Below are 18,792 nucleotides of genomic sequence, written 5' to 3'. Positions count from 1 at the left end.
TGGACATTGGTGGTAATGACAAAATCCGCAATCACTTAGTTGCCAGTCCAATAGTGCAATTTCACTCGTTCGCTACGTAAGTATTTGCATGGAAATTTACATTGGGATTTCAGTACGCTAACTTCTGCCAGGCACATGAAAAGCACGAAAGTTTCTAGCGAAAGTTTTGTTGAGCTAAGCGTAAGGCGCGTACGCAAAATTTTGTTAAGGTACACGCGAGCAAATTTGCCGCGGAAACTGTGTGTTCGTGACACGTGTTACGCGCACGTAAAAAGAGCGCCAACTTCACGAACAGCCGAGTACAATAAATAACGAACATTGCAATTATCAAATTATCGATTCAGTGTTTTTCTTTCTTCTTTTTTCTGTTTTAGATAGGCAGCGTCACAGCTGACGTGATTATCAGAATTTTAATTTAATTTAATTGTCAGAAACGCCGCAGGTGTGGAAAATGAACAATTTCCCTTTACTTTAATACAGAAATTGTGAAAAATTGTGAAGAAAATGTTTTGAATAGCGCGATAGCCCTTTGTAAATTGTTATTAATACGCTGCTGATTTTTATGCAGCCAGATTTTATTTTTATTTTTTTTTTCGTGTCGAAATGTTCTACCTATACGAAGGAAACGTGTCACATTGTATAAGGTACGTGTCAAATAACGCAGGGTACACATATGCACAGAACAACTTAAATAGAAGCGGAAGAAGAAATTTGAAGACAGAATATGACTATTAAACCGTAGATTTTTACTCAGCTGAAACGTGTCCGAATATTCAACTTATTATATATATTATAAATTATAATTAGAAAATATGTGACATTACGTAAGGCGAATGGCAAATAGTGTGGAATACATACAGTGTGTATATAAATAGGATAAATATACAACACAAATATGAAAAAGAAATATAAATAGAATAAGATAAATTGCAAAATGTAGAACAAATAGAATAAGATAAATTGCAAAATGTAAAATACCTACACATACATACACATACATATGTATTACATTGATATTTACGAAATATGAATCACCTTCATACGTGTACCTACATTTATTGGTAATGTTTTTAGGTTAGGTTAGGTTTAGGGTAGGTCCATTAAGTGGTAATGACAAAATCCGCAATCATTTAGCTGCCAATCTTATAGTTATCGTTATACTGCGGATTTTGATACATTTGGAGAAGGTTCAAAAAACTGCAAGAACGCACAAAGTGCACGTAACATGCGAAGATATAAGAAACTCGTTCAAAGTGAAGCAGTTGTTACGACGTCTAACGGGTGAGATGAATGTTCGCGTAGGTTCCGCCTCTGCAGTTGTGTTAATGAAATTAAAAATAAAAATCCGCAATCTAATTATGAGAATTTGCATTACGATAAGTAACAACAGGTTTTCCAAGGTTGTTTAAATCGCAAAACGATCTCGCTCACGTGGAAGCATTAATTTACACATCGAAGGAGATCGTTCGGCGTCATGAAACCTAACTGAAGTGTACATATTTCAATTTCTTTAAATTAAACAAAATTCTATAGATGTGCCTGCAAAAGTCTTGAAATTTTCAATGTCGAGTGATAACTAACATTTCTTCATCGAATACGACGAAATTTTTCTCCTATTTGTTGATCGCGTGACATAAATCGGTACGAAATCCACTTTTACGCGATTGACCACTGTTGTGTACGTCCCTTAAAGGTATTAAAAAAATTCAAATTGTCCCGCTTGTACTTCGTACGAACTGATAAACTGATTGTACGATGATTATTATACGAAAGTATCAGGAATCATGAAATTAGAAATAAATATGTAACATGTTTATTAACGTGGTTTATGTAAAATACGCGAAACCTATGTAATATGAAAAGTACGAAAACTAAAAATTCGTGGTCCGGTTATTAATAACGCTAGAAGATGTGTATCGTAACGTCAACTTTGTAGAAATCAAATCAAAGAGTTAATAAACATTTCTTGGTTTTTGCTTATGCCATCTGCCCAAAACGAATGGAACGAATAAGTTTTCTTTACAACTGAGACGAAAGGTGGCACTAACGTGCTTCACATCTACAGATATACTTTCCTCTTTCATGAATTTGGCCTAGATCGATGCACAAGTTTTCTTTCGCTCTTGAAAAACTTGTTTCTTGTCGCTGGACAGTGTTCGTCAATCATCGACGATTACGACGTAATTAACAACGTAATTGCGACACATTACATTAGCTTCCATCGCTTAATTACACACCTGATTTATGTGAACCGTGAAAATGAAGTTCGTCAGTATAAAAAGAGAAGATAAATTAGTGTAAAAACAGAGGTTAGTACGTGTAAACTTTAAAAGAATTTCAAGCAGTTTTTGATAGAAAAGAATAATGATGTTTCAAAAACAAACTAATTTAATTTCACCTAATTTATGTAAACCGTAAAAATGAAGTTTGTTTGAATGACGTTTCAAAGACAAAAATAAACTTTATTCCATATCAGTGTCGCTATCCTAATTCAAAACACTCAATCTTTGCTTTTTAAAATTTCTACGAACGTATCATCTTCATCGCTTGAATATTTGCAAGTTCGGCGTCATTTTCGTCCTCAACCATTTTCGTCATTTTCTCACACGATTCTTTCTCAATCTTTTCTTTCACCAAGTTTTCCTAAATTTGTTGATACCGTCGCTACGACATTTCATTGAATTTTGTCGAAATTTTAAACTTCGTTGGGCGTTCCCACTTTTAAATAAAAGAAAAATAAAAAGTAAAATGCAATTTACCACGTAAGAAACAGACTCGCGTAAATTGAGCGTCGGTTACATCTTAACACTTTACTGACCGCTAGCAGTTCAACAGCATACGCACGTCCGATTGGCAACCAGGAAATTGTCATGCAAACGACTAGCAAGCACGGTTTATCAGCGAAGCTATTTTCAAAGCTATCTTTGAGAAAGCCGTTAGCTTCCAATAAACAACTTTCCTTGGTTGCGTGATTTCGCTGAAATATTTTACGGCGCCCTTAATAGCAAATCGCTGGTGTCATAAACACCGAGTCCGAAACTATTCAACACTTTACTGACCGCTAGCGATTCAACAGCATACGCACGTCCGACCGGCATCTCAGGCGCAGATTCTCCCTGGCGCCGCCTCTGTTTCGGTTTAGACTCTCCAATACCATTCTTTTCGTTTATCGCGAACGGTAAGTTTTTTAAATTGGTATAAAACTATGGGAGCTTACAAAGCAACGCAACCGACGCAACTGAGCAAGGTACCTTAGTACTAAATAACACATTACTGCCCAAATAATGAGAAAAATTATCGGCGACAAGTCGATTAATAGGTTATCAGTCGGTAAGCGTTGGCGATAAAAAACCAATTAATCGGCTATCGGTCGGTAAGATGTTAATTTATATTGTGCGCTTCAAACCATAATTGACCATGAAACACCATTAAACACCATTATCGTTGCAAGATAAATAGAAAATAAACCGGAATAACCCAATCTGCAGACAATTGTCAATCACGAACCTTCGATACGGTAAGCTAAACACGACAATGTGCTCGTAATAAATCGGTGAAATTTATCGGCTAATAAAAGTTATTCAACGAGCCAAATCGGCGATATTTTATTGGAATATCGCAGCCTATCAGTAGACATTTGACGCTGTTCGACGAGATTTATGGTGGTCGACAGGGGCTCGTTTCGAAGTGTTACAAGTGGACAGTTTTATTGCTATTGGTAATCGAGGTCGCGTAGCATATTTAGAATGATTGATGGAAGTCGTGAGATTTGTACAGAAAATGTAGGATAAGAGGATCTTCGTCAGAAAGTTTCAAACTTTCGCTCAACTTCTTGCTGCTTTGTGATAGTTGCAACACAGTTGCAAGTGGTTCAAGTGCGAGGTTTTAGTGGCACACCTGACTAGCTGCTACGTGTTCTTCTTTCGATTTTCATATACAGGGTGTTCGTTATTAGCTGACCATTTTTGGATGTAAACGAGAACGATAGACGTGTATGTGTAATGTAAATGTTCTTGTAAGATAAGTATAACGTTTTTTGTGTGAAAGTAAGAAAAAACGTAGAATAAAATTTATTTTGCCTCGGAAACCAAGCGTCTGGAAACTTTGCGAAATGAAGAAATGAAAGAAAGAACATTTTCTGCTATGACGAATATACTCGTCATGCGCAGAAAGCAGTTACAATTCTCTGTTTAAGTTGCAATTTTAATAAAAACTAAAATATATTCGTAAACTTTAACATGTTTTTTAGTATTTTCAGGCCGAGATGAAATAAACCGATCAAATAAAAACATGTAAATAATTATTATAAACAAATTGTACATATAATATGAAACAAAGTATTTCCTCTTTCCTTTGTTTCATGCGAAAAAATGATTGAGGCAGAAATATTCGCGTGATTAAAAATCTTGTTACATTTATTATACGTAGCACTATTATATATATTATTATTCATTATATAATATTATACGTAACGTTTATGTATCTATAAAGAGCTGTGTATGCGTGTGAGAGGAAAAACAGCTTCAGAAAATTACGTGGAAATAGAAATTTATTAATAGAATAATTTATTAATAGAAATATAAAAATAGGAATTTATTAATAAAAATTTATTTAATAGAAATAGAAATTTACGTAAAAGGGATTATAACTTTTAATTCAACTTTTCCCTCCTATCCTATATACTTTCTAAAATATTTATGATAACATGAAAAGTCAAGATTTCTTCGGTGTGGAGTTTTCACCCCTAGGACCGTTCCACTGTTCAGAGAAAATTGTTTCCTTCTTAGCATCTCATGAGCTACATTTGCCAAGTTTCAAACTTTTCTCAATTCTCCAGTTGCCAAACCTTCCCCTTGCCAGTTAAAAACTTCTCCACTCAAATAGCCCAAGAAGCTTCACGATGCACGTTATCATCCAGCAAACCAAAGCTCGGGAGAAATAAAAACGAAAAAACTCGATCGATAACCTAAAAAGGAATTTTCCCTGGAAACAATGAGAAAATCTCTTCGGACGAGAAAAATTCAACGATATAATACAAATAATAGAAGAATCGAGACTCTCATCCGCATTCCTCGCGTATCTTCTTTCCACGTAATTTCCATCGGTGAAACTTGGAATTTGTATCGAAAACGAGCGGAGGATCTCGCGGAGGCTGGTGCTGAGCCTTCGCTTTACGAAAACGAACGAGTCCACTCGACTCGTGGAACCAGGCCGAATTGATGCTCGAAGCAAAAACGCTGCTGCACAATGCTATCGATCAGACGGCTACGTAGACAAAGAGATAATAATCACGCCGGTTTGAAGACGTCACCGCGTGTACGTTGCCATGTACAATGATATGAAATATGGATATGTACGACACGACCAACGTAGAACGCGTCCTTGCAGTATCTTTGTCATCGAAGACGCGTTAGTTGGAAGCGGTGGCCTTTGACACGAGATCGCTAGAGTGTCTGACGTTTTAATTGCTTTGGCTGGCGAGAATTAGGTTAGGTTCAAGCAAAAGCGTTCGCGATAACGAGAGCAATGTTTCGACGTTGACTAGGATGGATGAGAAATTGCGAGGTTTTGGCCATTGACGACGAGATTGTTCGCCGCGAAAGCAAAGTAACAGTTTGGTAATGAGATGGTAATGCGCAGTAATGTATTGTAGTAGGTAGATGGATAGTACAGTTGTTAAGCAAGTTTAAGAGATTATCTAATATTTGCATCATTATTTTGTAATTACGATGTAGCGTAATTAGGATATTTAATACATGAAGTGGATCATTTGAGATTTTGTTTATTGCAGTAGGTAGATATGTTATGCAATTATTATACAAATTTAAGAAACTATTTATTTGCATAATTATTTTTCAGTCTAATTGCAATATTTAATGGATGATGTAGATCATTTTCGATTTTGTTTACAATAGTAGGTAGATATGTTATGCAATTATTATACAAATTTAGGAGACTATTTATTTGCATAATTATTTTACAGTTTAATTATAATATTTAATACATGAAGTGGATAATTTTCGATTTTGTTTATTGTAGTAGGTAGATTTGTAATGCAATTATTATACAAATTTAAGAAACTATTTATTTGCATAATTATTTTTCAGTCTAATTGTAATATTTAGTGGATGATGTCGATCATTTTCGATTCTGTTTATTATAGTAGGTAGATATGTTATGCAATTATTATACAAATTTAGGAGACTATTTATTTGCATAATTATTTTACAGTTTAATTATAATATTTAATACATGAAGTGGATCATTTGAGATTTTGTTTATTGTAGTAGGTAGATATGTTATGCAATTATTATACAAATTTAAGAAACTATTTATTTGCATAATTATTTTGCAGTCTAATTGCAATATTTAGTGGATGATGTGGATCACTTTCGATTTTATTTAGTATAGTAAATATATAGATAATACAAATTTATGAAAATAAGTATTTGTACAAATTTAACAAATTATTTATGTGCATAAAAATTTTGCAATATAATTGCAATATTTGAAGATAATTAATGCAATGTTGCTTTTATTTCTTGAACCGTATTCACCCCGGACCAACCATAATTATCAAGACTATACACGTAGACTGCATTATGCAACTCCTATTTCTTTAAATAAATATTTTTCTTTAATATGTCGTGTAATCCAGCGGCCGGAATATTGACATTCTCGCACAATTCTCTCATGGTAATGTACAATTCGTAATGTATCTGCTATTTGCATATGTGCACTACGTAAATCTCACGAGACATTAATAAAAGGAAAAAAGAAATTGTATTCGTAAAAATATGTATCATCGTATAAACTTCCACAGTTCAGTTATCACAGAATCAATTATGTTGTTTCCAATGATTTCTGCCCTTCTGATGAATCCTTCCGTCTTCGCGATTTATTATATTGAGTTGGCAACTAAGTGATTGCGGATTTTGTCGTTACGTGCTAATGACAAAATCCGCAACCATTTAGTTGCCAACCTAATAGTACGATGTATAAAACATTAAAGAAAATCTCGTAACGATGCACAATTAACAATATATGCAATTTTCACGTGTAAATTACGTAAATCACATGAGACAATTAAAACTAATAAAAGACTAACAAAATTACATCAATAAAAATATGTATTTGTATTTTGCATTGTATATGTATTGTATCTTACTTATTTCACGTAACGTGTACATGTACAGTATTTTAAATATCCACATTGCAGTTACTATAAAGTAAATTACGTTGTTTGTGACGCGATTATCTGATGATATACGATATTTGTCTCCGACTTTCTCATAGTTTCTTTCGTCTGCGCGATTTATTGCATGGTTATAGCAGCCACGCTGTACAAAATGTGAAAGAAAATGGCACAGGAGAGCGATTCCAGTTGGACAAATAAATCTGGCGACACGTAAAAGAGGCGGGATAATACGGTGTAGAGTAACTTTCGTTGAAAAAACAAGCCGAAAATTGAAGGTACGAGTTGGCATTTGGAAGATCGTGGCTCAGGAGAAAACACGAATTGAACAAGTGAACGAGGAAACTGCTACGAAAATAGAACGACTTGCACACTGAAAAATAAATTTCTCGATATATAGAATATATTCACGAGGGAGGAAATCAATAGCGTGGAATGTTTTCCTCTTTCCGGAAAAAGTATTTCCCCTTCACTGGAAACAATTAACGTAATGTTCTAATAAATAACGTCTATCTGTTTCACATTCAATTTTGCAAAGAAATAATTCGCACGTACTAACATCAGATAATTGTGATACTTTTAGCATCGCGAAAACTGTACGCGATTTTTATTGGGTTGGCAACTAAGTGATTGCGAGTTTTGTCGCACCACCTAATGACAGCCAACTTAACCTTAGTTAGTTAGTTAGTTAGTTGCCAACCTAATAGATTATCCCAAAAGTTTCTGACATTTTGTAAGAAAATAATTAGATGCGCAATATTTTTTCTTTCGTATTATTTTATTGAATTTTGTGTGATCCATTTTGCAGTAATAGAACAAATTTTTGTATATTATTATTAGTATTATTATATTATTTTAGAATTATCTGCAATTCTGATTATATTATTGTTGAAAATGACAACATGAGTTCGTGCTCGCCATCTATATGCAGATGCGTTAGTTACAAAAAATAACTAGAAGATAGTTCTAGAGACAATCGATAGATTTAATCGATAGGTTTAAGATGTTCTTTTGTTTTTATCTCTAGTCCATGTAAGAATGTGCAAATAAAGGTTTTTCTGGCTCAAAACGGTGTGATAGATTTATCCATAGAATATAATAATAGCTATTGTGATCCTACCTTTGAATATAGAAATAACAGCAATTATATTATATTGTATGTTATATTATTTTGTAGTGAAAGAACAAAATGGACGGTACATAATTCGATAAAATAATATAAAAGAGAAATGCAATATAAAAGTGCATCTACGTTGGCAACTAAGTGATTGCGGATTTTGTCGTACCACCTAATGATAAAATCCGCACTCACTTAATTGCCAACCCAATATTTCCTGATTAAACGAAAGGGACTTTTGGCACAAGCTAATACTTCGCATTGTGATGAAACGCGATAAATAAAATGCGGGACATGAAACGACGAACAGCGAGCAGTTCGCAGTGGAATTTACTTTCGTGATGTATGCACACGTAAAACGGAAAAGTCTAAAATGGTATCATTTGCTTGGACGTAATACATAGTTACAGTTATAGCTAAAAACTACCGACGTTCAATCGATATTCCATTTCTTGGCTTACCATTTGCAGTTCTTTGCTACTTTTCCGCGCATTATGCGAACGCTTGATCTCTTCCTTTCTTCCATAATTCTGCAAACCAATAGCACTTGAACAGATCTATTTATTCTTCGTGTTACACTAGATACAATTTTATGTTTGTTTATATTTTTTGTTTTTTCTTTCTTTTTTTTTTTACACGTGACACTCGTGAAAATATCGTAAAATGTGAGAAACAGAATTTACGAAACGTACGTACATCTGGAGATAAGAAGCTGGTGAATTTTGAAAACTCAACAAGAATTACGGATCACTGGAAAATAAAACTTCTAATGCAGACTTATGCGTGAAATGAATAACTGGCCAAGGAATTAAACAAAAGAAAAGAACATAATTTAATGAGACATTGAAAAGATTGGGAAAAGTAAAATATTATGCAGTGCAGAAAATAATAATAAGCCAAGTCTCGTCGAATCATTGTATTCTACAAGATTGTACCGATTCCCTTTCTTAACTCTCGGTTGCCTTTATGGGTCACAGTGACCCATAGTTTTGTTTTGGGAAGAAACATCTTCAAGATGTGACGCTTGCAATGACACTATTGCACAATCTATTGTTAATTTGAATTAATATTTTTTTTGTATTATTTTATTGAAAGTTGCCTTTATGGGTCATAGTGACCCATAGTTTTGTTTTGGGAAGAAACATCTTCAAGATGTGACGCTTGCAATGACACTATTGCACAATCTACTGTTAATTTGAATTATTGAATTATTTTTTTTTATAACATCTGATGATTACACTGCTAAGAATCCTGTCAGTGTGCGTCTGGTAACTCTGTGAAGTTAGTGATGGGTCATTATGACCCAAGTGTCACAAATGTGCATTTTACTTTTGTGCAAATTTTACTGACAGAAATCACTATTACAGTTTAAAAAATTTTAATCTAAAAATTGTTTGCACCTGTGTGTGTAATGAACTGATTTTTCCATAAAATTGCACTCTTCTTATTCAAAAACTGCTCTTCCTCAACATGTCAAATAAACATCTTTTTAGGAACGCGCACTAAGAAACTATTTTCCCCCTCAAAGTTACACATTTAAAAAACATTAAATCTGAAAATTGTAGCGAGAAATGTCGAAACACAAGAGAGTTACAACAATTTCTCATAAAAATGATTTTCCTCGAAACTTACAGTTTCAAATATTTCCCTTTCTTTCTCGGAAACAACGTCACTTCCTTCCTTAGACTTTCATTTTTGTCAAAACATATCCCAGGATATTGGAACCGTATTCTCAAATTTCCTTTGATCCGATATCGCCGCTATCCTTTCAACAGTAGCTGCTTGGAAATCGAACAGTGGGTCAGATTGACCCGGCGAAGCGAGCGTGGCAACCGAGGGCTAATAAAACCCGTGAAAACTAAACCGGCAAAGTAGAGAAATCACCTTCCAATAGGAAATTCAACACGACACCTCTGGTCTCTCTTTCTGCTTAACCTAACCCCCCAAAAACAAACAAAAACAACAAAACAACAGAATATCAATCTTACACTCAATTGTCTAAATTTCCAACAAAACAATTCCACCTGCAAACTCGTCGAGTTCGATCATACACTGTTCCAAGTCTAACGCACAACACACCTTTTCCTAAACGCTTTTCCGATTCTCGCTGAGAATTAGAGAAACGACGCTCGAACACGTTGCGAAACACCGAACCGGGTTGTCTAGACGTCGCCGGTAGCCTCTCGAGGTCCGCGTGGGTCAGCCACAGCCGACTGTGCAAATGGCGAAAACCATAGAAAACGAAGCGCAATTGTGGTGAAACAAGCCCGTTTGCTACACGCGAGCCGGCAAGGTAGTTATTTTTATTTATGGTAAGCTTCCCTCTTCGGTTCGGGGGCGAGCTCGCTAACTATAGCTTCACGGCGCTAAAACTACAGGTGGTGTTTCAGTTTCGCTGTACGTGTTCGCCTGGCGAGCCAAGCTACCATACACGACGATGGTGGTCGGTGAGCCGGCGACAGACTGCGGATCATTTCTTTTTTCCACCTACCAACCGCCCACGACGGGTCGTCGGTGGAGGAATAAATAGGAACCGGGGGCAGCAGACGCGGTGCAACAGAAATGATTCATCTGTCGAAGAATCGATAAACGAGCGGTAAGGTTGTCGTCGTTGTAGGTAAATTAGTCGCGTACAGAGGAGCACGTACGGTAGAAAGGCAATTTTACTCGGTTCTATTCGATTCTTTGTATTTTTTATTTTTTTTTTTAAACTTCCATGGCTGATTTTATAATTTTATTTTAAAATTCCTATTTTCTGACGATAACAAGAGGAATAATATAACGAACAGTAATAATGGAATTGTATAATAGAAGAGGAACAATATAATATATTTTCTGTGCTTCTATTTACTTAGAATGGAAATAATTTTGTATCGTTTACCATACCAAAGCGTGGAAGTGTCCTACGATCTGTTTACCGAAGCTGAATGAGCTATTGCTTTGCTTTATCAATGTGACGCGATAAATAGTAATCTCATATATTAATAAATATTGAGAAATCGATTAATCGGATAACATAAGAACTTACATAAAATTAGACGAATAAAAAAAATAACACTAAATGTACGATTTAACATTAAACATTGAAACCGGCTATTTGGTAATGTTAATGTCAAAACTGAGAAAAGACAAGTAATTGTATTTGTTGGGTTGGCAACTAAGTGATTGCGGATTTTATCATTAGATGGTACTGACATAGTTGCCAACCTAATAGTTTCCTTATTTTCTGCAACTTACCACGTGTCTTTAACAAACGTTAGAAGTTTTGCAGACTTGTGTTTTATAGACTTTCAAAATTTATCAAGCAATTTTCGTAATACAACAAGGAAGCAAAAAGCATTTTGATCAATTACGAAAATTGTAAACGACAGTTTCCTTATTTTTCAGATATTCTGCTTGTTGTTATTCCGTATCGTAGAGCTCAATTTAGTGTCACTTTAAAATACTCATCGGATAATGACGAATTTCAGCATATAGTTCTCTTCCTTTCCGCTTTATATAAACGTCTGTTTTCTTTATCTAAAAATCGTTATCGTCTTCCGATTCTGAGATTCTTCTTTTATCTATTTTTACCCACTTATTTATAAAATGGCGGCAATCTCAGAACTAATTGGAAATATAGAATCATTATCTGTCTATTTATTAATAATTTATATCACTGACGTTAATCGGAAGTTATCCGCCGATAAACAATTTCACTTTTGCTGGTCGAAGCAATTGACTAATAATTACTAACGATAAAAGTAGAATTTTCGCTCCTGAGAAACGATACCTTCGACAGCAACGCAAATATTTCGTAAAAATACCAATGAAAATATTAACACTTTACCGACCAATAGCGATTCAACAGCATACGCACGTCCGACCGGCATCTCAGGCGCAGATTCTCCCTCGCGCCGGCTCTGTTTAGATTCTCCAATGCCATTCTTTTCGTCCATCGCGAACGATAAATTTTTCAAATTGGTATAAAACTGTGGGAGCTTACAAAGCAACGCAACTGACGCAATTGAACAAGGTACCTTAGCACTAAATAACAAATTACTGCTCAAATAACGAGGAAGATTGTTGGTGACAAAAAGTCGATTAATAGGCTATCGGTCGACAAGCGTCGGCAATAGAAAGCCGATTAATAGGCTATCGGTCAGTAAAGCGTTAATAAAACAATTTGTACAATCGTTGATCTCTGGATGACACGCGTAAGTTCCGTAAAACAAATGAACAACCTTCCACGCCATTGAAAAAACGACAAAACTTCGCTGGTCAACCAATAGGATAAATGGAATTGCTCCGCTTTTATAACAAACAAATAATTTCGCATCTTCGATCGCCAGACAAATTTACACTGACCAACTTCACGCACATACACCCGACATTGCTTTTACACAATTGAAACAATTGATTTGTGAAAAAGCATAAAACTTGCGTTTCATTCGTTAAAGGAAAATGAAAAAATATCATTTTCTGAAAAATCCGCATTTTACTCGTCGTCGATGTCCATTGGCATTGCAACGAATATGTTTGCCCATTAGTAGAAAAAAATGATTTTCGTCACTCAAAATATGTGCCGCCCAATCGTTCTGTACCAGTTGCGACGACGTGTATTTCGTTGTTGTTGGGTAGATGATACATTTACACTGTACATGTGAATGTGTGTGTAAGCGTTAGGGGGCGTCCAGATCTTAGTTGAGACAAAAGACTGTTGCCAGATGTTAGAAGCTTCTAGAAGGACAACAAGCGTGCGTGCAAGAAGGTTATCGAGATCTTCAGAGTGTAATATATATGTATAGCTGTTGTGTGTGAAATAAAGTAAACTATGTGTATTTCCGAATCCTTTCTATACCTTAACAGTTGTGTTCTTGTACAAATTGAGGAAATTTGAAACGATAAAATTTCAATTCTGCTCGAGCCAAATTAAATTCTCTTTACTCGATCAAGTTCTGACTGTTGGTGAATGTTCAATCTGCGGCTTATTGGACGAACGAACAACACCTTTCGTTGTTTCTTTAAACAGAATGAAGAAATGTAAAACGATATAATCTCGATTCTCTTTGCATCGAATCAAGTGATTCTTTGTTCGCTCAAGATCTCAGTTGTACGATCTGACGATCGTTAAACAAATGAACAGCATCCTTCAGATGCTGTGTGCTCTTACCGTGACTCTAAAACAGTCGGTTGTTTGTAACAGCGATAACAAAGTAGAATTTGTGTCTTGATGAAGCGGTTCTTGGAAGGTTCGTCGGTTTCTTCGGTCCGAGGATAAAAATAAATGAAACGTGTGAAAAATATCGTTTAAAGGTAAGTAAAACGTGCTAAGAAAACTGTGCAAATATGAATAAAACGTGGTAAAAAAAGAGTCGCATAACTTTAACCAAGACGTGTTAAACAAATCGTGTAAAAGTTAATAATACGTGCTAAAAGATCGTTGTAAAAGTGGATCTTGTAGAAAGATTCCTAGGTGTAACTAAAATTTCGATACTAATTTCATAGCAAACTATAATTTCCTTTTCGATAAAAGCCGAAACAAAGTGGAATTGAATTTTTTCGAAAAATGAAGTTACCCCACTTTCGTGATAAACGGTTCACGTATTCTACTTTAGATTAGTCGTCTACTTTTTACCTAGCTGCTACGCATATTGTAATATGACATATTAATAATAATGCAATATTATGTTATACAAATAACGTATATAATATTATATATTACTAGTATTTTTGTTTTATTTTACATTTATATTATATATTTATACTGTTATTATATATATAATTATATTATATTATACAACGTACCATTATATAATATTTAATTTTAATTTATATATTTAATTACACGCATAATTATACATTAAATATATAGTGTTACATATAGCATAATATGTTACTATATGTATCACAATATAAATAATTTATACACATATACGTATAATGGTATATGATGTATATATGATAATATAATATATTATACAAACATATATATATTTATATTATACAACGTACTATTATATAATATTTAATTTCAATCTATATATTCAATTACAGGTATATTTATATATTAAATACAGCATAATATATCACTATATGTATCACAATATAAATAATTTATACACTATGGTCATTGGGACAGAATTCTGTTTAAATGTGTGATTTCCACTGAATTTCTAAGGGCTGCAAATGAATATCTTTACATTTCGTGTCCCTGCTGTTCAAGGAACAAGTGTTCCAAGGGTATTGTGAATTGCTGATAATTTTTCCTATTTTTTATTCGCCCCCTATTGTGCCGGACAAAAGCCTCGAGTAAGAGAGAAATGTGAAGATCGAGGAAAGAGATACGGTACGGTTGGACGTGGATTGTGGACATAATAGACTGACTATGACGCCGAGGAGAAATGGAGTCGCTTGCTATGTACCGTATTTTTCCCCTTCTTTTTAAAACGTATTTGTGCGGTAAAACATTACTCGAACGAATTGTTGGTAAAACAAATTGTTTGCAGAGTATATCTTTGAATTGTGAAAACATGTAATTTCCAAAGAATTTAATATAATTTAAAACGTTTATGCGTATCAAGATCATAAAACACGAATGTATCATATTATAGATATGCATCATAACGCGCATAAAATAATTCTTCCAAGTATACGAGTGTACGTATTATGTATACAAGTGTAGTAACATTAGAATTACTTTTTTAATTCCAATTAGCCACACGTAGTGGTATTTTTTTTCGAGAAGATTTACATATACGTGTTTTTTATATTTTCTGACAATTTCTTCGTTTGCAATTCCATTCTTCTGGCGATTCTATATGCATATTCTATATGTGCATAAATTTAAATAAAATTTCACGAACGTCGAAGACTCGACTAATAACTCTCTGTGTTTATGTAATGTATATTATTTATTATTATTTATTATAATTATATACATTATACATTATAAATGTATATATAAAAATGTATATAATGGGAAATATCGTGCAGATGAAGTAATATTCTGAATGAAATATATATATATACATTTTTTTATTTTATTCTTTATTTAACGCTTACCTCTCGACAACTCCATGTACATGCACATCTACAATAGTAATGCGTATAATATCTTCATTTAGTGTATTATCTCCTCTGTTCGACATTTCCTATTATATACATTTTGTAGAAATAAAATTTCATTTTCTTAAAACTTCCACGAGCAGGTGAAAATATTAATCTAGAAATGTGTTTTAAACTCCGTACAATGCAATTAAGCTCCTTACCTACTACGATAGACGTACACGTGTACACAGAGCAAGTGTAAATGTGTTAATTTGCAGATACGAAATATATCTAAACGTATCGCGTATTAAATTACTCAACGTGCTATTCGTCTGTGCAAGAAGGCGTAGTGCAATTCTACGAATCACACGGTGTCAGCACACGAACGCATTGAATTCACCCTCTTTTCATGCCATTCATTATGCAATACCGCACTTTCTTGCCCCTCTTGGCAATTTTCTATTATTAAAACGAATCGATCGCAATCGTCTATCGCTTGGAAGAAAACCACGTATCCACGCTGATATCGATGTTTTGCTGTCGAACCAGCCAGTACATATACCTAAACACATATATAGGTGCTCGGTCGTTTTCGTATTTTCGTGCCGCGACTTGCACTTTATCGTGCGATCTTTCACGCGCGTTTTCTCCTTTCTAATCCTTACATGCCTAAGCTTTTTAATTTACAGACCGATCCAATAAACGCTTTTCAGTTTAATCGCCGTTCCAATAATATTTCGCCACCTCTTACAATTCTACACGACAATTTTCTAACCTCACTTTGAAGCTTCGTTACTTTATTTCTTATTTTACTGTGCTTCGAAATTATCCGGTCAGAAATCGTAATTTTTCGAAGCATTGAGAGCTCCGTAGATAAAATCCGATGAGATTACTGTGCTAGAAATATACGATCGAACGATCTGCTGAGTTTCGAATTAATTGCAGTGGTACGTGATGGCTATAGCGCGCAATAAATTATGTGTACGCAATTATTATTTTAGTCAGATTACGAGACACTGATTTCGTGAATGCAATATCGTATTAAGATCGTCGCATTCGCTTTTCTCTTTCGTGCTGACAACGCCTCACGTGTCAACGCCAACTTATTTCTCGAAAAAATTGCTCTCGATAAAATCGGCGTGAATCATCGATGATTCACACGCGCTACGAGAAAGCACGTTGGACGAGTGTGTATCTGTCGGGCATAAAAAAAGTATGACATAGGACAGGAAAAATTGAAGAATTGTTTAAGTATCGAGCGAAACTGTTTCCTTTGTTAAAGATAATAATGTGATTTATGTTACTGAGCGCAATATCAATAAAAATACCAGACGTGTAGCTAATGTGCAGTACACCCAACAATTCCAAAGATTAATTACGTTTTTCACGTGATTTGTATTAAATTATCTTCTTACGAATTGCAAATATCGATGACACATTTAAAACATCGAAACGTTGAAACATTATTTGAGCGACGTATCGCGTTATTTGCTTCTCGAACATATTCCGGAATAATTAATCGAATCAAAAAAAACAATCTCACAGAGAATTATTTCTACGGCCAAATAAAACAGAATTCTTTAGAATTTAATAATTTAGAATTAGAATAAAAATTAGAATAGGATTTAATTTCTTTACGTTTCCCGAAATAATTTCTCGTTCTGCTATATCAACCGTGTCAGAAATCCGCATCTGCCCGCGATACCTAACCTACAACACAATTCCACGCATTTGTTATTCCAGGATAATTGAAACGAGAACAATTAACGTTGCCTCGCAAAGCAATCTTTATCGTTGTAACTGAAACGCGCGTGAAGCACGGCTGTTCCAATATTATTTCCAAGCGTGGAAATAAAGAAATTGCAAATAAATTCCTCGAACTGTCTCGTGCTCATTGCAACGTATACCGCGCGAGACAACAAATCAACTACACTCGCTGGAAGAAAGAAAGAACTCGCGTAAACATCCGCAGTCTACTGCTAATTAAAACCTTCCTTTGTCCGCTTTCGCAACTCGCAGCGATTTCGTTAACCAATTTTCCTCGCACAACTATGCATCCGCATAAACATCCGCAGTCCACAAATCATTGGACGCAGCGACGCGAGGTAAACGAACCAGCGAACCTACCAAGAAATCCAGGCGAGCGCGTCAATCTCGTGACAGATGCGCGGCAACCAGTTGAAACTATCGTGAAACTTGCGCCAAACTTTCGTCTGGCCGTGTCACGAACTAGCGTGGCCGAGGTAAGTAACCTGACCATGGTATCGACGAGTGTGTAACGAGCGCACGAGGCTCGTGTGTATACGCTGTACACACGACAAGATGGGTAAGCGTCGATAAATAGCGGTGCAATTATTACGGGGAAGATCGATCGAGCTGCGTTGATTTGGGGCGCGACGTTCGCGCGCATCAGCGACGAGCGAAACGCTAACGATATTTCGAACGTCGATGCTTTTCCATTCAAATATCGAATATTAATTAAATATGTTAAATATGAATATTAAATATGTTTAATGACACCGTGTATCATGCGCTGCGGTATCACGACGCTTAACTTCTGAATATCGAAACTGTCGAACGAAATTTTCAGTTGATATCAGACGAGTAGTCAACAATACACTGTTTGAGTGCTAAACAGCGTGATCGCGCTGTTTAGATTTTTGTCGATAAGTCCCGGCAATGACAAAATTCGCAATTACTTAGTTACCAACTCAATATACATATTTTGACAAATCTTCGCAATAATAGCTGTAATGTAAAAAGTATAGGATGTTGAATACAAATTTTCAAGACTGGCCGCCATTGGTATTGTTAATAGTTTAAATCTTCCAACATTGAGCAAGGGAGAGACGATATCCGACGTAATCTTCATTAATAAAATAGCTAAATGTGCATTGTCGACTGATAAAAATAATAATAAGAAGTCGTCTGTTGTTTTGCACGAAACAAATGAAAGAAACTGTAGTCGCATAAATCGTATGGACAATCGTGTAAATTCTTATCACACGAACATGGAAATTCTCTTATAGTGTTAATTCTGCGTAATATTTTCAAGACATTCTTTCGAGCGTTTTCTATGACAGTCTTGCGTTCTAAGTTTTCTTTATACTTTTATGCTTATGTATTAATTATTCAAATGTACCGCCATCACTAACATGCACTATTTCAACTCGTAAGTTAACGAAATCAGACGCGTTCTTGTGGCATCGACCAGCGTCGCGTCGTGTCATGGCAAGAGAGACCATACAGTATAGCATACACACACGGTTCGCGTGTGTCACATGAATCACCGAACGCTGTCGGCTGATGAATGAGCTCCTCGTCAAGTAGCCCTCCTCGTCCAACCCTCCACTCATCTCCTCGGCCGACTATCCTCCACCCCCGCAGCCTGCGGCCAGAAGCGGCTGGCCACGCGATTCGCGTACGCATCTTGACCTCGCTACACCCTTGT

At 35.2% G+C, this 18,792-nt stretch overlaps 1 protein-coding gene across 3 annotated transcripts in view; it reads right to left on the bottom strand.

The window, feature by feature from the left end:
• LOC100744265 (phosphofurin acidic cluster sorting protein 2) overlaps positions 1-8,842 on the bottom strand; it is a 30,712-nt gene extending 21,870 nt beyond the window's left edge. For all 3 annotated transcript variants that reach the window (XM_012390927.3, XM_012390930.3, XM_012390928.3), the window contains exon 1: positions 8,774-8,842. In XM_012390927.3, the coding sequence (XP_012246350.2) occupies positions 8,774-8,838 (65 nt within the window). In that variant the 5' untranslated portion in view covers positions 8,839-8,842. The remainder of the gene's footprint in view (positions 1-8,773) is intronic.
• Between the last annotated feature and the right edge of the window lie 9,950 nt (positions 8,843-18,792).

Source organism: Bombus impatiens, unplaced genomic scaffold (genome assembly GCF_000188095.3).
Source record: "Bombus impatiens unplaced genomic scaffold, BIMP_2.2 scf_0900, whole genome shotgun sequence".
Lineage (NCBI taxonomy): Eukaryota > Metazoa > Arthropoda > Insecta > Hymenoptera > Apidae > Bombus > Bombus impatiens.
Note: the sequence above shows the minus strand (reverse complement) of the source record. Positions and strands in the feature narration are given on the sequence as shown.